The sequence below is a fragment of the Castor canadensis genome, chromosome 15 (assembly GCF_047511655.1).
Source record: "Castor canadensis chromosome 15, mCasCan1.hap1v2, whole genome shotgun sequence".
NCBI lineage: Eukaryota > Metazoa > Chordata > Mammalia > Rodentia > Castoridae > Castor > Castor canadensis.
Genome location: NC_133400.1, coordinates 84,261,788 through 84,289,332, shown reverse-complemented (window position 1 = coordinate 84,289,332; position 27,545 = coordinate 84,261,788). Strand labels below are relative to the sequence as shown.

General features: G+C 38.8%; 1 protein-coding gene across 33 annotated transcripts in view; it reads left to right on the top strand.

Moving 5' to 3' along the window:
• The window catches only part of Celf2 (CUGBP Elav-like family member 2), an 808,044-nt gene that overhangs the window by 746,251 nt on the left and 34,248 nt on the right, over window positions 1-27,545 (top strand). For all 33 annotated transcript variants that reach the window (XM_074056689.1, XM_074056688.1, XM_074056690.1 and 30 more), the window contains 2 exons: window positions 3,244-3,307; window positions 13,352-13,486. In XM_074056689.1, the coding sequence (XP_073912790.1) occupies window positions 3,244-3,307; window positions 13,352-13,486 (199 nt within the window). The remainder of the gene's footprint in view (window positions 1-3,243; window positions 3,308-13,351; window positions 13,487-27,545) is intronic.

Genomic DNA, 27,545 nt, shown 5'->3' with positions numbered 1-27,545 from the left:
GTGAAACCAAAGTTATTAGGTCCTATTTCAGGCCAAACAGACCCAGTTCTTTGAGCCATCCTTTAGATTTCATGGTTTCCAAGCATTGGCTTTCTTGCATTTCCTTTGTGTTTTTATCTCACTTTGTTAACGTCTTTATTGAAAAACAGAGGACAGAATTTAAGACAGCTCTTTTAATAAGATCTAATAAGGACAGAGTAGTGACTCTTAGGGTGGCCTTTCAGGTATCTTTGTAGCTTGAGAGTGGCATTTGTAGTAACCATTCTGATGTGACATAGGAGCAGTGAACAATGCTGTTTTTATTTTTACTTGAACTACTGCTAAACCATGCTTCTCTGCCCGCATTGAGGTTGGGCCTCTTATGCCAGCCTAAGAGTGAGTGAGTGTACACACGTGCACACTGTGTCCCAATTCTGTCATTTTACATTGAACTATCCTTCTCAGGATTAAATAATCCATTAGCTTCACTTGTAGCAAAAACTGTACTGTTTTTAAGGCAGCCGTCCCTATTTCCTTGAAAGGTGAGATTATCCTGCTTAATGTACACATGAGAAAAGGGGGGCTTCAAAAGGTTAATTACTTTTACCTAAGATCACACTGCTGCTAGTGGCCATAAGATTTCGGTGGTGCGTGTTCTCGCCCCTTTGCTGTGTTGCTTCTTGAGGACTCTCTGAGTGAGATCTGGACCACCTTCCTCTCCATACCCAGCCCACCTCCAGTACCCAGCAGGGATCTGCATGTAATAGCTTTTAAATACAGAATTGGTCAATGAGTGAAAAAACGTGCTTTTCCTGTTTCCTTCTGAGTTATTAACCCATGCTTTGATCAAGTTTACTGTCACATTCTAGCCATTTCTCCATGTTACCCTTATGATACCATGAGAGATTTTGTCAAATATCTTGCAAAATCTGTATATACTCTGCCATATCTTTTTCCTGGTCTATCTATCTAGAAATTTTGTTTAAAGAAAGAAATGAAGCCAAGAGCCAGTGGCTCATGCCTGTCATCCAAGCTACGTGAGATGCTGAGATGGGAAGGATTGTGGTTCCAGGCCAGGCCAAGTAAAAAGCAAGACCCTATCTCCAAAATAACCGGAGCAAAAAGGGCTGGAGGTGTGGCTAAAGTGGTAGAGCGCCTGCCTAGCAAGTATGAGACCTTGAGTTTAAACAGCAGTATTGCTAAAAAAAAAAAAATAGCTTAACAATATGTTCATCACAAATTAGTGCTGTTCAAGTATTTATAGACTTTCTCAGTTTTATTATATGTATCAGATTGACATTATGCTCACCTTTTCACACTTAGTAAGAGTTCAGCTTCCTGCTTCACTTTACTCTTAGAACCAAGACACCTGTGCCTCAGAATTCTGCACATCTCTTATACTGTACAGTCCACAGAAATCTCTGGTGTATGTTTCTCTTACCACATCTGCAAATTATCTCAGTACCTGAAAGAATGAATTAATCTCAGCCTCACTTACAAAAATTTTACTAGGTTTTTCTCCTCTTCTGGACATCAGTTCTTTCTGAAACACGTTTGTTCTGCCCCTTGTACCTACAAGTCCTTTCTCTGAAAGGGCTCTTGACCATTAAGGCATTCCCTATCTCTGTGTTGAGCCATGCATTCAGAGCCTGTCTCACAAAAGATTGGTTATCCATGTAAATAATCCTTGGTGATGGTTTCATAATACTCCAAATATTTACACCTGTCTCAACAGGTGTTATTAATTCCTCAAATATCTTCAAAACTAATTTTATGATTTTAGCTTTTAAAAATACATAATGTGAAGAGAGGGCTATACCTTGTAAGCACAAGAGAATGGGAAATTCAACAAAACATAACAAAATAAGGTGTTTCTGTATTAAAATGGATAATCCCTAGGTTTTCCCATGCCTCTTCCTCACTGTTTTACCTCTGTGTGTGACAGCCTATGTATGCGCATGCACAGAATAACTACGTAATATATTCTAAGAAGCTGAGAGGGATGAGTGAACATAACTGACATTTTCTTAGTGTTTATAAATACTAAGGCTCATGATACTATTGTAGCTGAAATTTAGGTTTAATCAGTCACGAATATGTCACTGTTTTTGATGCTTTAATGTCAGTAAAAGCATAATTTTTCTAGTTAGATTCAATTTTAGAGTTGTTTTCATTAAATTGAGGAGACCTGTACTTACCCACAAGAACAACAGTGTTCTACTTCATGTTTTACACAGCCACAAAAACATTCTGAAAGCTGTTTCTAAAATAGTAAATTCACCTTATCCTAAGCTCACAGGGTCATGACAACATTTTGACAATAAATTTGGTAAATTTATATGTTTTGGTAGCCATGTATGTTGTAATATGGGAAATAATTATATGCTTCTCCATGTACAAACTGTATTTGTGTTAGTCTGTCTTACCAAAAAGAATGCCCATTCATCTAGTCAAAGTCTTAGAGTAGCATCTAAATTAACCTACATTTCAACTAAGTTGCACCAAGAACAGGAGCTCTTTGGAATTAGAGCCACATGCCTTTGCCTTGTGGCATCTACTAATTCTACATAGCAGGGAAGAATGTGGTTTTGAAAACTATTGGTGAAAACACAGACTTTCCACAGGCATACTAATTAATTTTTTAAAAGATTCTAACATAATACATAGCTTCAATGTACATAGCATGTTTTGATATATATGTTTCTCTCTGCCTGTGAAGACCATCTTAAGAATGACTGACCATTTTCTTGGCCATATATGGTTGTGGCTATAAATGTATGACTGTGAATAGATACATTATGTGTAGAGTCATCATAATGATCCCTGTGTTGGTCGGAGAGTCAATGAATCCTTATGCTTCTGATGGAAGATAAAGAAAACTGTGAAGCAGGGTAGAATAGAGGAAGGGATGGACCTTGATTGACAGAGATGAGTTATGGTAACTACTAGACTACAGAGAGATATAATTAGTCACACTATGTTGGTTTCAATAGACTTAACACCTGGTTAAAAAAAAAGAGTAAATTGATTAATTGTTTTAAGGCAGCAGTGTTAGTGAGTTTCCCTAGTGTCTGTTTCTTAGTAGAGGGTAGACATTAATATAGATTTACAGCCTTAACTCTAGGGACATTTTGTCCATCAAAAGGCAGTGACAGCCAACTACATAAATGTAAAGGAAGCTGAATTTGTCCCCAATTTAATGAGGAAGTTACTTTGCTGTCATCTCCACATTGTTCTGACTTTGCACATGTTGTTCCTTTGCAGCTTCTGCAGCAGGCCACCTCCTCCAGCAACCTGGGTGCATTCAGTGGCATTCAGCAAATGGCTGGTGAGTAAGGAATCATGCCTTTCCTTTCACACGCTATCATCTGAATTCGGGGCTGGCTCAGACAACAGTGAGGAAGCAGAAGAGCAATTACCAGATGAACTAGCTTTCTGTTTTAGGTGTTAAAATTGGAATCAACTGCTCCAAAGTGCTTCCCCTATCTTTGCATTTCTCCTACCTGCTTTCCCCATGTGTGACACTTATGAAATGAAGGAACTGCAAATTCTTGCATAGTATATTCTCTAGTCATTTGTGGGTTTCTGTTGTTGTTTTAATGGGATTGATTACTGGGGGATTTCCAACAAGATTCCTATTTCCAGTGCAGCCAAAATGATTGACATCCCTCTAAAATTTTAATAATATGCAGTCAATAAAAATGTTCTGACCTCCATAATGAAAGCCAAGATAGCAGGCCTATGTTTGATACAGTTTGTAGTCCCTTGATAATGACAGACAATTAACAAGGTGCCTTTTTTACTTTAGTACCCCAGTTGACAGAATTGTGTGTCAGAAGCTTTTATGTGAAAGTATAATCTTTGTTCTCAGGAAAATCAAAGTGTGACTGTCTTTGAAAGGCAGTTTATTGAAGGATTCCTTTTCGTAATGAGCTGGGCCAGTAGTCACTGCGGTGCAGTGATTAGCGAAAGGTCAGCCTTACTGTGCCTCCTCCCATGCTGATATCCCACCTTAGCACAGGGCCAGGGATGGCAGCATGTGCAAGAAATCAGAACACAGGTGCCCATTAACCTGCTGGGAGGAACCAATAGAAAGCTTTTCCTTGTTTGGTTCTGAAAGTGTAGGGGAGAGAGGGCAAGGAAAAGGACAGATTTTCGGCATATTAGAGTGAAGCATAGTTCGATTTGATTAAGGACATCGTGAATCACTGAAATGAACCTTAAGTGTGCAGAATAAAAGCCAGACTTTATCTGTCACTAGGAAAATCCCTTCTTTTCCCATACTTCTTTCTTTTCTTCCAAATGCATATCTTTGGGTTTTTTTCCTTGTTTTCGTTTTGAATAAATCTGAAAAGACTGCCAATAAGGCTTCTCTCTATATGTGTTTTATGATCATTAGCCCAGCTTTCTCTGTGGTCCACAGACTAATAATAACTCCTTGTCTGATGGTATCCACTGGCCCACAATTATAATGATGAATGATATGTTGGGTTTCAAATCTGTTGGCATGGACAGGTTGTTCTGTAACACAGTTTTTGGATCATTAAAAAATATATATCTCAAGATGATAAGTAGTTAAATTATTGTATTATATTTAAGAATACAGTTTAGGATACTGGTCTTGGAGCTAAGAATCACATTGAATACTTAATTTATTTTCAAATCTGTGAAGGGAACTGGAGAGAGATTAATAAAATATACAAGGGGGTTTCTGTGTTTTAAAAGAAAAAAATTTTTCAATTGCAAGCTCCAAAAATAAATGCCAAGATTCATAATATTTTCAGCTAATGAGAGATTTGTTTCTTTTCTTAATAGTGTAGACACACCCATATCCAAAATTAAGGGTTTTCCTCCAAGGATGCCTCAGGCTCTCTCATTCTCACAGTTGAATTATGCAGAGAGGGTCACCTAGTCTGAGGCTGCTGCCCAGTGTGTCTTCCTGAGCGGACAGAATGCCTGTCATTTTTCATTAGAATGTGTGCACCTCTGCCATGTCAGCCACAGGTCGGGATATTAGCATTTACATGCTTGGTATGCTCATGTGAAAACTAAGGATGTCTGGGAGTCATTTTATGAGGGCCATGGAGCACGTGGCCAGTTTAAAGTCATTCTGCAAAACTCTAAGTTTTCCAAAAATGCCTACTTCTTGAGCCTTTAACCTGTTAAATTCAGCACACTAAGTCTGCACTGGCTGTGAAATCAAATTCATTGTCTGACATCCATCTTGCATGTTTAGCGTATTCAAAATGTAGATGTGAAGGCTCCTGGTGATTTCTGTAAAAATACACCCTTCATTTATATGGATAATCACATCTCATCTTTTTAAGTATTTGAAGCATTGTGGTTTGGATAATTTTTTTTTCCTAATAAAGGAAAGTTATTTGAGCTCCCCTTCTTTTTGTCTTGTCCCAAAAATAAGGCTTAACTTTTGTCCTGGCTACTAATCTACACTAGCGTTATGGAATGATCATGGTAGACTAGTAACATAGCTCACTTCCCAGAAGTCTTTCCTGACTCCCTTAAATGTGAGAGGGATGCCTTCTCTCCTAAAGCCATTTTTTTGTTTTATGAGTATGTCAGAATACTCTGTACTCTGGTGCTCCAAGCCACACAGTGAGCTCGAGGAGAACATGGTTAGTGGCTGATACACTCAGCCCTTCCTCCTCTGAGAGGTGCTCATTACTATTCTTGAATGTATGAATAAATAAATTTATAAATTGACATATGTAAATTTGTATTTTAGATCCCATTCCCAATAGAACTTAAGCTAAATATCCAATTTTTTAACTAAGAAATTTGGCTTTAGCTTTATGCATAAGCCAAAAAACAGTATATAAACTAAGGTCAGTGTCTTCACAAATGAGTTGTTGAGAATTTGGAGATGGAGTATGTAATATAAAACATCTTATAGAGCACATCATATGTAATAAATAGAGTGGAAGCCATATAATAATGAGATAGAAGGAATCCAAGAGGTTGTTTATCCCCAACCCCTCCTAATATTAAAATGTTTGTTGAGTGATTATTTTGACATAGTGAGAGTAAGCACATATACAATAATTCATATGTAATTTTTATGCATTATAGTGGCATGTTAATAAGCTCCACATATAAAATTTATGTAGTCCATCTTAGAACACTATCACCAAAGATAGTGAAATATTTTGGAAACCAATAATATTTGTCTATGAACAAAACAGTGCTCCAAACATAATGGTCTAGCCAGGCACAGTGGTAGAGGTCTACAATCCCAGCTACTTGGAGGGAGGTAGGAGGATCTCAAGTTTGGGGCCTGTCCAGGCAAAGTTAGTGAGACCCTGTCTCAAAAGTGAAAGGCCTGGGGATATGGATTGACTGATAGAGCACAAGTGTGAGGACCTGGATGTAATCCCCAGATCTGGAGAAAAAAAATAATAATAATGGTCTATCCTTTAGGAGACTGAGGTTTATAGATTTATAGTCTTGAAGTGGTTCATTTATGAGTAAAACATTTTTTTGTTTAAGGAGAAAATAAAATAAATCCAAAAAAGAAGCAGAAATTTTAGATGACAAGTTACCAAGTAGTTGTATCAATAAAACCTAATGAGACATCAGCTTTGCTTTTTTCCCCAGAAAATCTTTCCATTTTCCTTTCAAACTAAAAATAACTACCAATGTGTTTTATGATTTCTGTGAAAGGGAATCTTTACTAAATATGGAGTTTAAAAGCAGAAAATGGATTTCGAACCAAACCTTAATAAGCCGCATCTTTTTGTGCCTATTTTTTGTGTCTCTTTCACGTTGACTGACTTTATTTTCTCTCTTAAACCTCTAATAAAGGCTTGTCTGTTTTTCACTCAACTATAGTCATTTGTGCAATGAGTGTCTGAAATCTGAAAACTTGGAGTCTGAGTTTGGGCTAAGAATCTGGATTTTTCTTTAAGGAAAAAGTATCCTTAATTTCTTTATAACAACCATCATACTTCAGAAGATCATTGTGATGGAAAAACAAGAATAGTATTTCATAAGTCTGTATCTAAACTAGCTCCTTGTAACAATCTTGCAGCATGCCAAGGATAAAAATCACCACTTTGTTACTATATTGCAGTTGGAAAAATGAAAGTATGAAATGGTTAAATAAATTGTTTGAGACCACAGCATCAGTCAGAGTCATAATATGGATTAGAAAACATTTTACAGGTGGGCAACTAAGGTGTAGAAGAAAGGTTGATAAACTTGTCCATAGTCACTAAGCTAGTGGATCCATATTTCAAGTCCAGTTCAGCCTTGATCCCAAACCTGAAGAGTCTGTTGCCTGGAAGCCTATAAAACAGTGCTCTGAAGCCAGTTGACGGTGGCTCAGGCCTATAATCCTAGCTACCTGGGAGGCTGAGATCTAGAGGATCATGTTTCAAGGCCAGCCCAGGAAAACAGTCTGTGAGTCCCCATCTCCAAAATAACAAGAGCAAAATAGACTGGAGGTGTGGCTCAAGCTGTAGAGCACCTGCTTTGCAAACACAAAGCCCTGAGTTCTAATCCTAGTCCCGCAAAAAAAAAAAAAAATTCCTGATTTGCTGCAGCCAATTCAGGAATGTTTGCATAAATACAAGCTGAAATGATTCACCTACACAAATGGCTTAATGGGCCAAAATCTATGGATAGATAAAGCCCCAAAACTGCTAAAAAGGAAGCTATTCAGAGGTAGTAACAGAAAAATGCCTCCTTTCATTCTCGAAAATATTCCAATTTATTAAGGAGTAGGCTTCTCTTTGTTAGGAGAGTTTCCTTCTAGAATGAGGAATTGTTATTAAATAAAACATAGAGAATTGAAGCTATGGGTGAATAGAAATTATCTGTTGATGAATAGGGGGAAACTGCTTCATTTTAACTCTAATTTTCTGTAAAGTTAATAGTAATTCCCTTCCAAAATATCTGGTCTAAATTTTAAAGTAACAATAAAATTGTAGAGTATAAATATTTACTTAAAACAATAAAATAGATCTCTTTTTATCAATGTGAAATCTACTCCCTGAGAAGATTGTCTAAGAACTTCTGTCACAATTGGAGAGGATGGAGGACATTTACAAAAGCAATGTGTGGGAGGTCTGAGAAGCTCTATTTGGAGCAGCTCCCAGCATGAAGTGTGCATCCTAGGCCCACAAAGACCCTGTGTTCTTCCCTGAGTCTCCAGCAGTCTGCACACAGACACTTCCTGTGAAAGTGCTAATAGGCCTTATGAGAATGCTCCACAACCACCCATCTGTCACTTTTTAACAGACCTGATTGGCAAGCACTTGTAACAACTGGCATCTGTTCTTGCTTATTGATATGCAGATTTATGGTAATTGCCATGAACAATAAGATACAAAATTACCTAAGGTGAACATTAAATTAAATTTTCATGCTCTTCTCCTTATAAATAATTTTTTTAAATCTTAAGTTACAAGTAGGCATATTGTGCTGTGTATCTGTTTTGTACATAATTTCTTCATTTTGAGAAGGATTTTTTTCCCAAATAATGAATGAAAAGTTGAATCTGCATTCCCAACTTTTTATCCTTTTGCCATCGTGATAGCAGCTCACTGTTAGATTTCCTAAGACTTAAGTGTTTTTGCAAGTGTAGTCACCTAGATTATTGCCCATGGTTTGAGGGGTGCCCAGCTGAGCAGAGTGCTTCATAAAATGTTACAGTTTTTCTTCTCAGAAAAGCTATTTGCCAAGTCAGAACCAGCTTCCAGAAGGATGACGGGCGCCTTTCTGTCTGGTGCCCTTTCATGGTGATTATGTAGGAGTAGCTAAGAAAGAGAAAGTGGGGGGAGAACTGGAAAATGAGGAGGCTCCTGTGACAGGAGCTGAAAAGGAGGCAAGGAGCACTCACACATGCCAAAAAAGAAGAGGGAAAAAGGTAAAGGAACCAGGCATGTGAAGTCCAAATAAGCGGAAGCAGAAACCCACACTGAGACTGTGTGGAAGAGTCACTGTTGGCATGGCCCCAGTGAAGAATAAAGTGGAGCTCATGAAGGAGAGTCCTCCCCACCTGAGCAGCTGAGGGTGTGAAGCAACTGGTCAGAACTGTGATACAGTGCTCTAGAAAAGTCTGGTATGGGTAGAAGGAAGGGAGTGTGAGCCTGTTCTCATGCAGCTGCCCCTTCTGGTTTCCTTACATGGAGCCAATGCCTTTTCTCAAAACAGCAGGTCCCATAAGCAAGAGGGGATGGTGAGTGAGATGTCCACGTTCCACGTGAGGGTTCCTTGGTTGTGGATGCCATTTGTGATAGGAAAAGCCAAAACATCAGTCACCAGGGAAGTGTGCTGTTGTCAGGGAAGGGTTCAGAAACAATCAGTCAAAATTTCCTTCCATTAGTCCTAGGATCATTACCATGGTGTAACAGGGCATGTGGCATTGGTAGGGTTTTTAAGACAAGGGGTGAAGCCCAGTGTGGTGGCTAATACATGTAATCCCAGCTACTTGGGAGGCAGAAATAGGAAGGATCACTGTTTAAGGCCAGCCTGGGAGGGCAGGGAGAATTCTGAGACCCCCATCTCAACCAATAACTGCATTGTGGTATATCTGGCATCCACTGTGGGAAGCATAAAGTAGGATCATGGTCCAGGCTGGCTGCAGCAAAAATGAGACCCTATCTCAAAAATAACTACAGCAAAAAAGGACCAGAATCATGGCTCAGCTGTAGAGCACCTGCCCAGCAAGCACAAAGCCCTGAGTTCAACCCCCAGAACCTTAAAGAATGATGATGATGACCAGGGATGTCCTAAGCGAGGGTGGACTGGAGCTGGTATGAGGAGAAGGCCTTGCACTCATTGCTCTCCTGGCTGGCATGAGACCACAGCAAGGGGAGGACTGGGTTCTGCTGGAGTTCTGGGGCTGCTCTGTGTTACTTTCTGACCCCCACCTCTGCTGGGATTGTCCCTCTTTCAGTTGCATCCAGGAAAAGCAGCTAAGGCTGGAAAAGTTTTGTGGGTTGCTTCTGGGGGGTGGGTGGGTGGGTGGGTGTGTGTGTGTGTGTGGGTGTGTGTGTGTGTGTGTGTGTGTGTGTGTGTGTGTCTACCTGCCTGTCTTTGCCTGTCTGTCTTTGTACTAAATGGAAGAGCCATTTCCTTTCCTTCTTTTTTCTCTGTTCTCTGTATCAACTATAATTTCTTCCTGATTCCTCACATCACACAATCACTGTTCCAACCCCAGGCTTCACTTCTCATTCAATGGAAGATACTAGGACTTGTATCTTCTTCAGATTATTTAGGTAAGTCAGAGCTTTTTCAGCTTCTAAGGTCTGTCACACACAAAAAAAGTTCTGCTCATATGCCTCACATACACTTTTTAAATAAAGTTTCAGGGGGTTCATGGAGCACCTAAATCCCATCAGTGGGCCTCCAGATATATGGAGGGAAATAGCCTGCATCATACTCAGTGTTGAAAAGAAAGAGGCAACATGGGTCCAGGTCACTGAACGCAATGATCTATGGTATCTGAGATTCTGGTATCATGTTAAGAAAGGTTTAAATGATTTGCAGAGAAAGATATAGTACACAATTACTAAGTAGTTGCTGAATTGTAGTACTAGTTACAAAATGGTTAGTAGTTAGCTCAGTTCTTAGCTACTAAGGGACACGAGATCTCAGATTTAGTTCCTGAACTTCAGGGACCGTAAACTGAACAAACCATATTACAAAACACTGTCTCTCAGGCGGGACTTAAACATGTGGTAGTACTGGACTTAAGTCTCTCACAGGGCAGCTTTCATCTATTCATAGTGTGTTGCAGGTTAACAAGGCCACTCTAGGTGAACATGGAGAGCAGCAGGTCAAAGTTTATTTCTAGCGCCATGGCCACATTTCCTTTTGAAACCCTATGCTGTACCATCCTTTCTCTTCCACTCTCTCCCTATCCCTCCTAAACTTCTCCAAGATACAAAGTTTAAGCAAGTAAATGGAGGCCAAAACACAAGGAGGAAGAGGGCAAAGGAGCTCCAGATGGGGAACTAGAGGACAGAAGGAACACTATGGGAAAACCAGAATGGCAGGAAAAGGACAGGCACATGGAGAAGAAAGCTTGACTCTCCTCATGTTTACCTGTGACTGCTCCTGCTGGGAATAGCCATTGGCCAAGGACCTAATTTTGCTACCCCATGAGTGGACTAAGCAAGGCTATGGATGTTATTCCTTCTAGCTCTATGGCTGCAATACTGTGGTCCCACTTAGGGAGGGTCATAGATGTACCAGAGAAGCACCCGCTGACCTGAACCTAGAATAATGGGTCTTTCATTAATAGGTGCCAGGTAATGTCAGTGCTTAAACTCTCTTCTTATATGCCTAGCCAACTGTTAGTGATATCTGATCATCTAATTTACATCATTAAAGATCACTAAAGCATTAGAGGAACCATAAGTCACAAGAAGGGACAGATCAAATGTGCCTCAATCCTTGCAAGATTACTCACAACCCTGGTGTTCTTTACTGGATTGAAGTGAGTCTGAACTAAAATCACGCAACTCCCATATTTCTTCCATTTTCACTTAACTAAAGTAAAACTGAAAAATAAGACCAATGCTTCTTAATAAGCACATTCTCATAAAGATAACATAATTTGGTACTTGAACCAAAGCACCAATAGATGACTTTATTCCCATTTCCATTTGCTTGATAAAACAGGGCTGCAGGAAGGCTGTACTTTCCTTACAGAAATTCACATTCCACAAATATTTGTGTCCTGCTTCTAAGATCTGTACCAAAGAAGTAAGCAGGTATTTGGCTTTCACACTAGACCAACAGGTAAAGATATCTCCTGGAAGATGTTAAGAGTGTCATTTGAAAATGCACTGTGCATTGGTCAACAAAGCTATCAGGAGCTTTTTATCTGAGTAGAAGTACATCCTGATCAGGGTGTATTTCCAGGACAGAAGATCCAGTGGGAGCAGTGCTGTCTTAGATATCAGCAGCCAGGCTCCTAGCCAAGCTCAGGCTGGGGCTCCATGTCAGTGGCTGGGGCTTGCTCAGGTATGTTGCTGGAACATTATTTCACCCCTCCATCTACCTCTCCCAGCACATTTTGAAGCATTTATCAGGCTACTCTTCTTCAGGCAGATTAGAAATTTTTAATAGACATTTATTAAGCATCTGGATTTGAGGCATGCCCCTCATGAAAAGGTGAAATTAAGCCAATTTCTTAACTCCAATCTCTTTCTATATAGAATTCTTCTATATAAGGAGAGAAGCATTGTTACATTCTCTTACTGTGAAGTGAATCATGGAAGAAAAAAAACTTTATCCAGAGAATCTGTGGATTGAAAAATAGAAGAAGAAAGAAAAGATGTTGAAAATACAAATAGCATAGACACCAGACCCAAGCCTACCCTCAGATCATTGCCTGAGATCTTTCAACTGATCCCACCCTATTATGCTCATGAACTTTCATTTCTATTTTTTCTTACTTTTTTACTAGTTAGAAAATCATTCTAGTTAAGAATAGTCTTTAAAATGTAAATACAAATATTTTACAGATAAAGATATATTGAGGTACTGTCATTTCTATTCATTGTATTTTGAGTTCCTACTGTGGATACATGTTCAAGTTCCCACTTAAGATAAATCTAGAGAGAGAAGTTTAATTGTGATAACAACAATAATAGCTAAGATTTACTGAATACTTATATTGTGCCAGAGTGATTTCCATTCATTATCTTATTTATGTTCACAGCCTTCTAAGGTCAGATACAGTTAGTGTGGTCACTCATTAATCAAAAAATGAAAAGACTGACCCACACAGCTGGGAAAGTGGCAGTGCCAGAATTAGAACACCTAGCAATTCAACATAAAAGCATTTAACCAATGAAGAGTAATTTCCTCTATAATATTTAACATGTGTACTTGTTGAGTTTTGGGATTGGGAGTTTATCCTAAAGCTCTTCCTGCAGCCCTCCAAACCAAATCTCACTGTTGCTGATAGTTGAGTTGTAGAAATTACCAGTCCATGAGGCCCTGCTATGGCTAGTCAATACAGAGTGACCTCTTAACTTTGCTAGTTATCTCTAAGATTATGGAGATGATGCAATGTGAAGAGAGTCCTGAGTTAGGACAGGAAGTGCCCCAGTGAGTTGAGGAAGTGTCTCAGTGAGCTGAGAGAAGTACTAGGTAGAATATAGGTGCCCTTTCTTAGTGCTCATTTACCAGGAGTAGAAGATGGTGTCATAAAGACCTAAGGAGATGTCTTCAGAGGAGAGAGAGAGAGAGCCCAGTTCCTATTCAGGTGTGGTGACTACACAAGTCTAAGGCAACTCTCTTGCAGGTGGTCCTGATGATTTTGTGAGCCTGTTCTTTCTTGTTTGGCAACTGAGAAAGTCAGGCATATTGCTAATTAACTTTTCTCTTCTCTCCACAGGCATGAATGCTTTACAATTACAGAATCTGGCGACCCTGGCTGCTGCTGCAGCTGCTGCCCAGACCTCAGCCACCAGCACCAATGCAAACCCTCTCTCTACCACAAGCAGTGCCCTTGGAGCCCTTACGAGTCCTGGTGAGTAGAAGGCTCGCTCTTCTCTGCACTTGATGCAGCAAGAGCAGCATGCACATAAGTCTGTACATACCCAGAAAAAAAGGGTGGGGCCAGACAAGTCCAGGACAGAGCCAGGAAACTTGTACTTGGTCTCTCCGTTACAATATTTCTTATTTTTTATAATGGTACAAAATTTGAATATGTGTGTTTTTCCAAGGATAAAATGAGCAAAGTTTTCAGTGAGCAAATCTACCATACTAGCAATTTTCACATATTCATTTTGTTTGTTAAAAGGTTATATTGTCCATTCAATCCTTGTTAAGTCGTACTACAAGAAGCCTCAGTCTCTTAGTCCTGCTTTTTTGTCCTATCCTCTTAGAAAGAAACAAAAAACCAATTTAAGAATTCTGTGTTAAATATCAAACTCCCTAATCATTCTAGTGTTGGATTTTACACCAGCTCCATCCTTCATATTTGATTTTAAAATCTACGGTCTAGCAAGGAATATCTTTGTTGCTCAGTTATGTTCAATTCTAGACTATATAATTCACAATCTTTTTTCTTCAGAAATTTTGTTACCTTATTCAAAGCAGATGCCATTTTTCTTTTCATACAAGGCAGATATGATGTTACTTAGAAACCATTATTTGGTTTTGTTTTGTTTTATTTTTTTTAAAAAAAGCAGAATGTTTCACTGGCTTTTCTTTTTCTCTAAATTTTCTAGACCTTGATAAATGATCTCACCTCCTTTCACTGTTACATGAAGTTGTTGGCCTGGACAATCTCCAAGCTTTCTAACTTTGAAAATCCCAATACCCTCTATCAGCTGTGGCCAAATAATTAGCTAAGTGTTGACAAAACCCTAATGTAATTCTTCAGGATTTTTTTTCAGAAAAACACAAAATGAAAGCTGCAGCATACTATAGACCAAGGCTCTCAAGAGTTTTGATTTCAGGGAGCAATGAGACATGCTTCTTGAGCTTGTGACTCTTAAGGGAGCCATACCCCCTCGTCTCTTTTTAAAACATTGTGTAGACACTTCACTGGGAGTATAGTTGTGAGGGAGAAATCTAAGCAATATGTAGGAAAATCTGGTAGATTTATCTTTAATGTGCTGAAATTGCTTTGCAATTGTACATAGGTGTTGTGACTTCACTCTTTAAAATGTTTCAAAAACATACCATTACTATGTGTGAGCCTGATTTTATACAGTTAAATGGTATTCCTGGAAAAATCCACTTTTAGTCAGTTTTTTAAGGAATTGTAGCTTTAATGTGATCCATAAATTTATTTGAGTAAATCTTTAATGACTTCTTTTGAGGAATAAACATCTTTAACATGATTGTCATTATATAAAAAGTGATTTTTCTTAAAAAACATTAAAATTTGACCTCTGTAATTTACCTGTTTTATAAATGAAATTGCAAAGTATTTTCTTAAATAAGAATTTTTTCTCCTATATGAGAACCATGAAATAATTACACTAAAATAGCACAGAGTATTATGCATTTTATTCCATTTCTAACCAGAAGACTTGTCAAGTGCAAAGAGGATATAGCTGATCAGTACAGGTAATGTGATTAAATAAATAATATCTATAAGGTGCCTGTACAGCATTAGATACTGTCCCAGTGCTGGAGATATGACAGTGAATGAGACAGACCTATTACCTTCACTCATGGTGTCTTTCTGTCTCTGAAGGATCATGGACAATAAGCAAATAAATATATGATATGTATGTGATAGATAAGGCTGTTAAGACTGATCAAACAGAATAAGATAGAATAAGATAGAGAGAGTAAAGCTCTTAAAAAAGTCCATCTCTTAAAAGAGGAAGAAGGCTGAACTGAGTGAAAGCCAGGTAGTCTTTAGGAGAGGACAGAGCATTATAAAGGCAATGAAATGGGACAGAGTGTGGCATGCTGATAAACTAGAAAGGAAGCCGTGGTGCTGAGCAGAGGGAGGAGGGAAAAGGAAAGGAGAAGAGAAAGGTAAGATCCATGTCACTGTATCATTGCCATTTGTCTTAGTCACCTTTCTTGTCTCTGTGACAGAATGCCTAACATAAACAACCTAAGGGGAGGAAAGATTTATTTTGCTCACAGTTTCAGAGGATTTAATCCATAGTCACTTGACTTTGAATTTCTGGACCTGAGGCGAGGCAGAATATCATGGTGGCCAGAGCATGTGGAAGAGGCAGTTCATTTCATGGGAGACAGAGAGGGAATACAAGGAGGGACCAGGGCAAGATGTCAAAAGGACACATCCAGTGGCCTACATCCTCCAAGTAGGCCCCACTTCCTAAAGTTTCCAGAACTTTTAGGCATCAAAATAATGTCACCAGGTGGGGATCAAACATTCAACACAGTCCCCTGTGAAGGGGACTGTTTTGTATGGTAAGGATCACAAATCTGTTGTAACCTTCTGACAATGGGAGATACTCAGCATAGGAAGATGGCCTGAGTTTTTGTCAGTTGGGAATTTTAAGCATATTTGACCATTCCACTTATTCCTGAGTCACAGTGAAAGAGAAAATGTGTTTGGAGATGTTTTCCTTCTTCCTGCTCTAATCAAAAAATATCACTAGGAAAGTGTCCTTCCTTATACTCCTCATGAGGTATCCTGTCCTGCATTAGATGCTGCTGCCTGAGGCATCAATAAAAGTGATTTTTCTCTTCTCTGCTGAGGAATGCTTCGCATAAGATCTAAAAATACTCTATTAGAATCCTGTAGCAGCAGAAATGATTTAAACCTACATTTCAATTATTTTTCCTAAGCGAAGTAAGAAAATAAATCTGAGTTTTAAATGAAAGACTTATTTATTTGTTTTATTTCCATCGGGGACTTTTTCAAAGCCACAGAAAATGTGGATAGTATTCATGACTCTGTACCTCATCAGGGCAGTTTCCTGTGAAATAAAGGGAGTCGGAAGCCATTCCCAAGGCCAATACCATTATTTATTTTTTAAATAATAGTAGGTTAAACTTACTGTTTGTACCAGAAATAAGCCTAGTCATGCTGTCATGACTAGATGCAAATGTCATCCCCTCACTTCAGTACAGGCCTTGAGTTTGCCCTCTTTTTAAGTATGTCTCTTAATCTCCAGACAAATCCGTCTAGAAAGGAAAGGGACAATTTAATCCCCCAAACTATTAATTCTTTTAATAATTGTAAATTTAGCTTTTCAATTTTGCATACCCAGAAAAAGTCCCCCTACAGCATTATTATAAATGATTTTAAACAGTCTTGGCTTTAAAACATGAAAGATTAAGCTTTAATTTTTGTTTTAAAAAAAATCCCTTAGGCAATAAATAGGTTCCTTTATCTCATGGCCTTGAAATAAAAATTAAAATAGTTTAAATTGCCCATGGTTAGAATAAGTGTTTCATGCAATTATCAGATGGCAGTGAATAAAATTAGAAATTAAGTCACGGAAGAATAAAAGCAGGTAAGTGCATATTATGCCTCTGATGAGTGTCTCATGGATGTTTTGAAGCCTAATTTAATCATGGTTCTTGTGTTTTATTTTGATATAATAGTTTTTCCTTTGTTTGCTCCAGTCTCCTATTTAGTTAATTATTCTTATGGTCATTTCTTTTTTTTTTTTTTTGGTAGTACTAGGGTTCGAACTCAGGGCCTCACACTTGCTAAGCAAGCACTCTGGTCATTTCTTCATACTCAGTTTTGAACCTGTTTTGGAGGACTTTGTGTTTTATAGAAAGATGCAAATTGTATTTAAAGCATGCAGTTAGGTATCAAAGAGAGATAACATTTGTCTCCCATTCTGTTCATAGATGTATTGTTTTTGTCTGATAATTTTGAGAGCTTGGAAGGCAGCACTACTGTAATCACAGATGACCCTTTCATTGGCATTTTTCCATCTAAAACCTAATATTGCATTCATTTACCACATTATTTCACTAACCTTCTGTTTTCTTATTTTTTTAAAAAAAAAAAAAAGATGTTTTAAAATTCTCCAAATGTTTCTTTAAGTGCAGACTCAGTCAAGTGCACACTTCAAGATAATGGATAATTTCTTTCAATAGGGTAAGGCATTTTAAAATGCAAGAAGCATTATTCCATTCCCACCAATGCCTCTTCAAAGAGTTTTCCCTTTAAATTGAGGACTTAATCTAGGCAGTCTTTTCCCCCATTTTAAGCCTCCTTGAAGACTACAACAGAGTCCCAGAGAAATGCTGAACCTTTCTGGATATTTGAGGTTAGCCGAGGTTGAAGGTGTTTTGATGTGATTCAGACCGTTCCTGCCATTCTCACATAGTGATGACTGCTTAGCAGATGCTGTCTGTTACATACTTATATCTCCACAGCAACTGCTTGAGCAGTGGGCAATAGGAATTCACCCTTAAATGTGCTTTCATCTGTGTCATGTGATACCTGTGTACTGTGGAAAGAGGCAATTCATAGGCAGACTGAACCATGTTTCTGAGCCTTTTAGTATATGCAGGGCCAGTGCATGAAAATGTGTGTACTATCCCTTCCAAGTGGTGACTTGCACTGGGCAGTAGGAACATAAGGTGGATTATGATGAGGCCCAGAGACCAGGACAGACAGACCAAGGGTACGAAGAGAGGCTATCTCCTTAAGGCTACTACAATGATGCTTCAACTTCATATAGTCCAAGACTAAAAACTTCCACTGAGCTATTCTTCCTGCTGCCTTCACCCTGTATTAGTTCAGTCACTGACAGGACTTAGTGGCTGGGTCTCACAGCCAGCCATGATTCAGCAGTACACCTCATCAGTCTTTATACCAGTCAGTTCACCCTGTGAGTAGGTCTTTCCTCCAGTTGACTCTATCATGGAGTAGGCCCTTGTTTTTGTTCCATTGGAACTACTAAAATAGCCTCCAGCTAAGCTCCTACCCTCTATCCATTTTGCACACTTGCCAAAACCATCCCTATTTGGACATTTATTATTATTATTATTATTTGGCAGTTTTGGGGTTGCACTCAGGGCCTCACGCTTGCTAGGCAGGCGCTCTTATGCTTGAGCCACCCACAAGCCTGGCCATTTATTATTTGGCTTACTGTGATCGAAGTTAGAAAACAAACGCCTGAGCATGGCATTCCATGTCATGCCTGACCGCTCCATCCTTTCATATCAGAAGGACCTGCCCCTAGGCAGCCCACATTCCTGTAATATGCAAATCAGACTTTCATCCCCAAAATATGCAATCAGACTTTCACCTTCATGTAATTTTTCTCTACCAAGAATGCCTAGTCTACCCTTTCTTTCCATGAAGTTCTTATATACCTCTAATTTACTGCTGTGCATATTCTTGGGAAGATTATATATAGATATAAAATTGGTATTTCAACATAATATTAAAAAGTATGGTTTATACTGTTTCTATAAATTAAACTGTGATGAAAATGTTTTGTAGTGATTAATAGTATTAATAGTAATTAATAAAAATGGTTTCCAGTACCTTGGCATTTATTATTTAAGAATCAACGCAGGGCCACACCTGTAATCCCAACTACTTGGGAAGCAGAGAAAGGAAGATTATGGTTCAAGGCCATCCTGAACAAAATGTTAGTGAGACCCTATCTAGAAAAACATAAGTTGGGTGTGGCAATACCTGCCTGTGATCCCAGCAATGTAGCAGTGTACATAGGAGGACAGTGATTAGAGGCTGGCTGTATCTGAAAAATAAAATAAAGCAGAAAGAGCTGGAGGTGTGGCTCAAGTGGTAGAGCACTTGGTGAGGCCCTGATTTCAAATCCCCAGTACCATCAAGGAAAGAAAAAGAGTTAGTGCAAATGCCACCTCCATTAATAAAGTCTTCCAGTATAGTTTCACTTCCACACACTATCACTAACGTAAGTCCTTACATAGCTCGAGACTCAGATCCGTAGCAGCTCCTTCATAAGTAGTTACCTGAAGCTCCTTGAAAGCAGAAGAGAGAAGGAGAAAGGGAAGTGTTAACATGGAGTAGGTGTCCTGTAAGTGCCATCCCACTGTCCTCCCTACTACCCAAATAAGTTTTTCAGCCCTCCACTAAAACACTCATATTTTCTTTGAAGGACAATTGTTCAGACACATGTCTTGTGTCTCACCCTCTAGATAAGATACTAAGCTTTTAAAGTAGGAATAATTTGTTATTTATAGTTCCCCCTTACACTTGAAAAAACATATCACACACAGGCCTTCAGAGGTTTTATAATTAATCCAATGGAACAGCCAAGTACAAACAGTCTCAGACCAGTGTGTAAAAGTCATCCTATCTAGTGCAGTGCACACATCTCCAAGGAGGCACTCGAGCCATCTCAATGATATGGACAGGGTCAGTGCACCCACCTACAAAGAGTGGCTTTTAAAACTTTCTGATATGAATAGAATAAGGAAGGAGTGCAAGCTGGTATCAAATAAAAACACTTCATTTTGAGAACCACCTACAACAGATCAACCTCAGCCCACACGCCTTAATTACCTGTGCACTGAGAATGCCACATAGCCTTCTGGCATGTCTCTGCTGGTTAGATAAAGTAAGATCCCATTTAGCTGTTCAGAGTATTACTATTTATTCTGTAAAAATACAGAGCACTTTATTAATTCAGAGACTTTATTCATAGGAGGAATACTGGGTCTCTTGCCCTCCTCTTTTTCTTCTTAAGGCTCACCTTTGGTTATTGTTTATTTTCAGGGAAGAAAATCTCAAAGCAATCAGTTCTCTTAAGTGGTTTAGCTCACTCTCTTAAGTGGTTTGTCAAACAAAATCAAGCCAGTTAGTAAAATGAGCTGTTTGTAGAGTCGAATCAGTCAAGCATCATTGCACCCTTTTTTTACTACAGAAAGAATTGGCATCCCATTCTTTATTTATTTCCCATAAGTTGCAATGTTTTATGCTTTTTTTCTGAAAGCTTCTATGTCTACTCTTGGTCTTGATATTAATGTATATTTTCGTTAATATTAATGCAGTCAAGTATTACACATGATGCTCCATAAGTAAAATGTCACTGTAGTGACTGTAATCTCCTGACAGATATCTCATTCATTCAAAAAATATTTATTGAGCATCTGCTACTAACCAGGGACTATTCTAGACACTTGAGGCACATTACTGGACAAAACTGACAATTCCTGCTCTTGTGAAGTTTATTTGCTAGTGTTAGCTTTTTAAAAAGCATTTTATTAAATCCCCCATACTAAAATAATTTGAATAGCCTTTAAGTATAAACTATAATTTCTGTTCACTTAAAAAATCTTTTCATAACTAATATTTTTATACCTTATGTTAAATTTTGTGAACTGGTCAAAGGCGGAAAAGGGAAAGAACCTTCTTATCTACTTTCTTCATCCTCTTTAAGTTGTACTGCTTTTTATACATTCAATGCAACAAAAAGTTCTGAATAATATCTGCCTTTAGGGTAAGTTTGGTAGAGGACACAACCAAGAAATAAGACAGTTTTGCTGGAGAGACCTGTGCTTGGCACTCCTTAGTGGCTTCTCAAAAGAAGCATTGTGTGAAAACCAAAGTTTTTGAACATTTACAATTCATAATTTTGGGTAAAATAGTTGGGAATGATGTGTCTTTCTAGTAAATGGCAGTTTCTTTGCCATTAATTATCCTGCTGCTAAATATTTCTCAGTGGGAGGAGTTTTGATATGGAATTACTTTTAAATTTCTCTTTCCCTCAAAAAAATGATAACTGAGAAATCTGTTGGTCAAAATAGTCAGAACCACAGCTAATTCCCTAATTCATTACAATGTGCTCATCTGCCAGAGGGTCCTTGATTCCTGCTGGCAGAGTAACAGTGGATGGACAGCCGCAGTTTATGAGATGCCCCTGACCTAGAGCAGACTGGAGTCTCTTAATAGTCCTGAACTAATTTAAAGTTTAATAAAGCTGCACAGCTGAGGAAGTAGAGAGACACTTCAAAGCCCCCTCTTCTTCGGATTTATGCAAGTAGATTCCACTTCTGCCCCACTCTGCTTGTGAGATCCTGCCATCCTATAGGTACACAGATCCTGTCATGCATTCTAAAGGCTGTCACTCACCTAGTGCATTGTTCTTTGTTTTGAGTGGGCATTTTAATACTCACAGACACTGACTCTGGTTCTTCATGTGTTTGCTTTTGCTCTAGGTGACACCGAAGTCTGTGCTTTGATAAGTGTTACTGATTCATGTTTTAAATACTGCTCTGCATAGTCTTCTACATTGTGCAACAAGTCCACATCCAATCCCCTTGTGATGTTAGTATGAGCTCAGAAATATGTTCTCTGTCCATCACAACAACATAATGAGATTTTTATTCTCACTATGTCATCTGTGTTGCTATGTGATATAACCATGTTTATCACTGTTAGCACTGGTAGAAAGCAAGTATTAATTGTTTAATCATATTCTGTGTTAGATGGGAAAAACAAAACTTCATTCTAGTCACAAGTTCTCAGAAGTTTATAATCTAAGGTCTGTTTTTTAAGACTTGAAAAATTATGCAATAAAATTGAAATTTTTAGTTTAGTTAATACCATGTATAGCAGCCACATACAAAAAGAAGCAAAACATGCCAGCCTGTAAAATCTACTTGGAGAACAGTCAAACAGGTAAGGTACCTGGTGTCAATGACAGGAGAGAGTTTGTCCTAAGGAAATGAGGGGAATTTTAATAGATAAGTTGACATTTGAGCCAAAAATTTTAAGAATTGGTGGGATTTTTATAAAGTAGAAATGGAATGGAAGGCATAAGTGCCAAACATGAATGCGCAGATAAAGAATTTAATTAGCAAATGTATATTCATCTCATTTTTCACAAGTATGTGATGTATGGAAAATAATAACCATGGAGGACCATGAAACCTATTGCTGTGGAGCTGAGACTTGTTTTCAACCCCAAGAATGTCAGTGATTAGACTTCAGGAACCAACTTAATGTGAAAGAGAGAAAAGGAAAGAAGTTAGAGATGATCTCAGTGATTCCCTTTGGGTGACCAGTGGAGCAGTGCTTTCATTAGTAGGGAATTAAGAGGAAGGAAATGTTTAGAGCATAAGATGATTTGATTTGGCAGCTGTTGCTGAAGTCCATATAAACAGGCTTCTCTGAAATACATTGACTATCTAACCCTCAGGTTTACGAGAAACTGGAGCTGGAAGAATGGATTGGGACTTAGCTGCAGAGGCAGGGCAACTAACTTAAACTTGCAATCATTACATTAGAATCAACAAGGCAGAGAGGGGACTGACTGTATAAATTTGTGGGACACACAAATGGGCCAGGAAGTGGAAAGGCACCTTCTGGGCAGCCCAGTGTCAGAGAAGCTACGCAGGAAGGAGCTGGATAGAGGTGAGTGCACAGAAGAGCCATGTAAAGTTTAGCATTTAGGTGGTTACTTCCCTCTTGAGTGGTCATTCCAATCCAATTGATCAGACATCACAGTTCTGTGGTAGTGACAGAGAAGCAATGTGAGTCTGGAATTACAACCTTTTCATGAAATTTGGTGATTTTTTTTTTTCAAAAGTCTGTAAAAGCAGGATCACTTAAGGAAGAGAAACTGATTTTTTTTAAAAGATGGACAAAATGTAAACATATTTGTAGGCTAAAGAGAAGACTCCAAAACAAAGGGGAAAAGGAAGAGTCTAATGAGAGGTGAAAGACTAGATTGTGAAAGCAGATTGGATAGATGCAATGCAGCCTATATGCATGCCTCTTCTATAGTGAGGAAACTGCTGGGAGGAGTCAGTTCATATGGTATCTCCATACAGAGGAGCCCCCAAGGACTGCCCCACGGCTTAGCCTCTCCATGTCTCCCTAGCTGATAAGCAGAAAACCCAAACAAATGCTGAGTGAATGGATTGTGACCTTAAAAAAGAAAACACGTGAGGCACAGTTGAACACCAGGTCATGAAGATGTCCTTCCCAAAATATTAGCTACTGCACCTTGCCACTCTGTCCCCTACTAACCACCTAACTGAGTATGACATATCTCCTCAGTCCCCTCCAGGTGAAGCTGAGATGTTGGCCACAAGATCCTGGCTTCAACCACTGAGGATTCATCAGACATCCTGCCATTGATTTGTCAGAACTGCACAAGATTAGTAAATGTCTACCCCAATTTCAGATCCATTTCCAAGACCTCACTTAAGAACTGTGCTTGGAATTGGGCCCCTCTTTTTCTGTTTCTAGGTTTTCAGAACTGATAGGGATAGGAAAGAAATTCATTTTATCCAGGAATGAAAATTGGACTCACATTGAACAATTCATATTAAGTCCAGCAATGATGACTATGCGCATTCTTGCTTAAGTAACCCTTCTATTAATCATTTTAAGAAGAAGGAGGAAGAAGAACACATGAGCCTCCAGACATAAGGAGAAATGCAGCAGGATATTGCTGACATTTGAACCTACTTGTATGCCTCTCGCACAGCCAGAAAACAGTACCTGAGAGATTCAGTTCACTTGTCTCCCTCAAGAGTAGCCCCAACAGCAGCCTCGTGGCCTTGCCTCTCTATCTCTCCCTCATGCTAATACACAGCTGATGGGCAGAAACCCAAATATTATTGATACTCAGATAAGATATCAAGAATTTGAATCAGGGGCTAGGCATGGTGATACACTTCTGTAATCCCAGCTATTCAAAAGGTATAGGAGGATCACAATACAAGGCTAGACCCAAGCAAGAAGTGTGAGACGCTACCTGAAAAATAAACCAAAAAAGCAAAAGCAACTGGGATTGTGGCTCAAGTGGTAGAGCTCTTGAGGTTCTAAGGTCACTGCCTCTAAAAAAAAAAAAAAAGGGTACTTATCTCATAGGTTGAGAATCTAAATGGTTAGGTCTAGAAACAAAGAAAAACTCATAGGTGGAGTGAAGGTTTGAGATCTATAAAATATAAAGAGGAAGTGCAATTTTATTATGTTTCTAGAGAATGTAGACCTGTTGACCAAGAATCACAAGAGCAAGTCACTTAATTTTCTTATTAAATGACTTATTTATACTAAATACTGCTCCTCTGGAGAGCCATAAACTAGGTTAAAACTGAAGTAAGAGCCTAAGATATTTTGGGAGCTGGCAAAGTGGCTCAAGTGTTAGAGCACCTACCTAGCAAGCGTAAGGTCCTGAGTTCAAATCCTGTCACCACCACCCTCACCCCCAAAAAAGAAACTGAGATGTATTTGTCTGAATCTCTTGCCTTTGGAAAACAAATGCCTCCCTGCTCGTCCTAAAAATGTTAGAATGTAAATGCAAGGAGAAGATGGTTTTCTCACTACTTTCTCCTTTTGTACTTCACTGCACAAGGTGGCAGAGAACTTCACACAGTACCTCAAATGCAACTTCAAGTTAGAGAACCAGTTCTCCTCCTTACCAAAGACACATGGTACTGCTGGGTTAAACAGAATAAGACAGCCATGTCTAGACAGGATTTTAGCATCAAGGGTCAGGTGCCAGGCCTGTGGGGAGTTGTTTTTATTTCAGGCAACACACTGATGTATGCTCTGTGCCAGCTACTTGCTAGTATAGTCCTACCAAAGTATGTACTGGCATAGCCAAGCCCAAAGCCTTGCTTTCTAAATCCAGGACTGTGCCTGATGACCTCTTGCCACTGGCTAACCTTGGGATCATATTATCCAGAGGAAAATCTGACTCTGAGAGAAGAACATTCTTGCTGTGTGGACAGACTGCCCCCTCCCCACCTGAAGAAGTCCAGACCTCAGACAGGTAGTCAGTGATGCCAAAGATATGACCTGCTTTCTGCACCCCTTCACTCCAGAGGCCACAGCCTGGTCACATTGACACATTGTGTAGGGGCAAGGAATCTTTAAGGCAGTCTGTCCAGCTGCCTCATTCATGATCCAGGTGAGGAAGCAAAGGCCGACAGGGGTAAATGGTTTGTCTGAAGGGGACAGGTCATTAGTAGCAGGTGAAATGACAGTTATTTCCACCATGAAGTATTCCAAAGCAGGACCTCCTAAGAAACTAGAATTTTATTTCTGGATTTTTCTACTTGTATGGTCATAAGGAAAATATCATTAGAAGTGAAAATAATTGCAATTTTCTCCTTTGTTCCATTCTTAACTAGATCCATGTATACTGAAATTATCTAAAATGACTCTCAAATTTGTGGCTCCAAATACACTTTTCCTTCTTATGTATTTGTTCATAGGACTGGGAAGACACTAAAAATAAGGCCAGGTCGGAAAGGTACCCTGGTTCATTAAGAACTAATGACATCGATTTCTTAGCAATATCAACTAGTGAGAGCTCCAACACATATTTGGACATGAAAACTAAATTGAAAATAACAGTGTAACTACTTTGGACAGTAAAAGTGTGTTGTCTATATCAAGTTCTTACTTTCCAAAATGTTTGCTGTCATGGAATTAAAAACCTCAAAAGTAATTCAGAATCAAAAATCTAGTCATCTAGATTCTGAATCTTCCTCTCACTAATCCTCTAGAGAACCAGTAATGCTCTGCCTGGCCCAGTGTTGGCACTTAAGCCAACTTGCTTACCAGTTTCCTTGTGAAGAGGAAGTGGGCAGTTAAAGAAGCTGGTGCAGGTATTTGTGGGGTGGAATGTTATCCCATTAGAGTGTCAAACAGTGAAATCATACTGCCTCATGACCTTTACACAGCCATCTAACACAGTGTCTCCTCCTATCCACTGTTACTCTCCTCACTCCCCAATGAGAGGTGTGGTTATTGTAGAATAATTAGGCCCCACGGGAAAAGAGAAACTATTTCGTTAATGCCCTAGGGTTGTGATTAGCTAATAATGATAGTGCCTGTGTCACTGCGTAATTATTCTGCCTCTTCACGATCTTTTCCTGCACTGTTGGAATATAGGATCCAAGCTCATCAGAGGCAAAAAAAAAAACCAACCACAGGCTCCAATGTCTTGAGTATATTTGGAGGGTACAGACAATTTTCTCTGTGTTTACAATTATTTCCTAAACCACAAAGCCACTATGCTTTCACTATCTAATTATTCAATGGAATGTGGTTAATGAATGCATTGAAGGCACATTCTTGCTGTCTTCTATTAATGTTATTTTATACAGCTTAAAAGAAAATCTCTTGCTGTCTGGGAAAAAGTAAGAAGGAGAAAATTAATACATGTGTTCCCTAGGAAGTAAGGTAGCTTGTGGGATAGACTTATATTAGGCATGACCTGCGAAAACAAGGGGGAATTTCTTTGTATGGAAGAATTTTCTAAGTGAAAAAGTAGTAAATGTGAAGGATTCACAACCCCCAATGGCATTTTGTCAACCTTTAATCGAGGATCTTTCTTTAGAAAGATGAAGGAATCACTAATTCCTTAACATGCAGTAGTCAGCCTTGCCTCAAGTTGGGAATGCTGTTCAACATCCTGTCTTCTACAGAGAATAAAGAAATGTCACTATGTTTCCTGCTTCTTAGTGAGTGTAGCTTTTGGTGGGATTTTTAAAATATGTAAAATAGAACTGTAACATTATTTTTCATAGTTTTTTTACTCTTTGTTTTCGCTGCCTCCCAGCAACTGTTCTCCTTTTCTGTCCCAAACCAAACCTTACCTCTTTCTATAACCTTTCACTTTTTTATGTCTTAAATGACATTTTATATCCAGCCCTATAGGAAATTGATAGAAATACAATAGACATCCATGAGACAGTGCTTCTCAAAGGCTAGTGTATAAAAGAAGCACCTAGAGAGCTTGTTAAAAATCAAGATTCCTAAGACCCAGAATAGATTTGATTCAGTGGGTCTAGGTTCATGGAGAAAAAATACTTTTCTCCATTAAATGCATATATGGTTATAGCACCCTCATACAGCAATGTGTTGCCTGCCTCCAGCAGATAGAACAATTCAGACTGAACAGCCAGTAGAGCATATGCAGTCCTGGACCATGGATCAGATGGAGTTTATACCACAAGTCTATCTCTTCCCGATTGTTTTTCTCCATGGTTTGATCATTTGTGGTTTGAGTTAGGTATGCTATATGGGTGTACTAGAGACATAAGAAGGTAGAATCTATTTATATGATAAGTCTGATGGGACTTTAACTTCCCGAGATATTCTTGATCCTCAGTCTGTAAATGGTGGTGGCATTTTCACATCCTTCAGTTACGCCATGGGCCGTGAA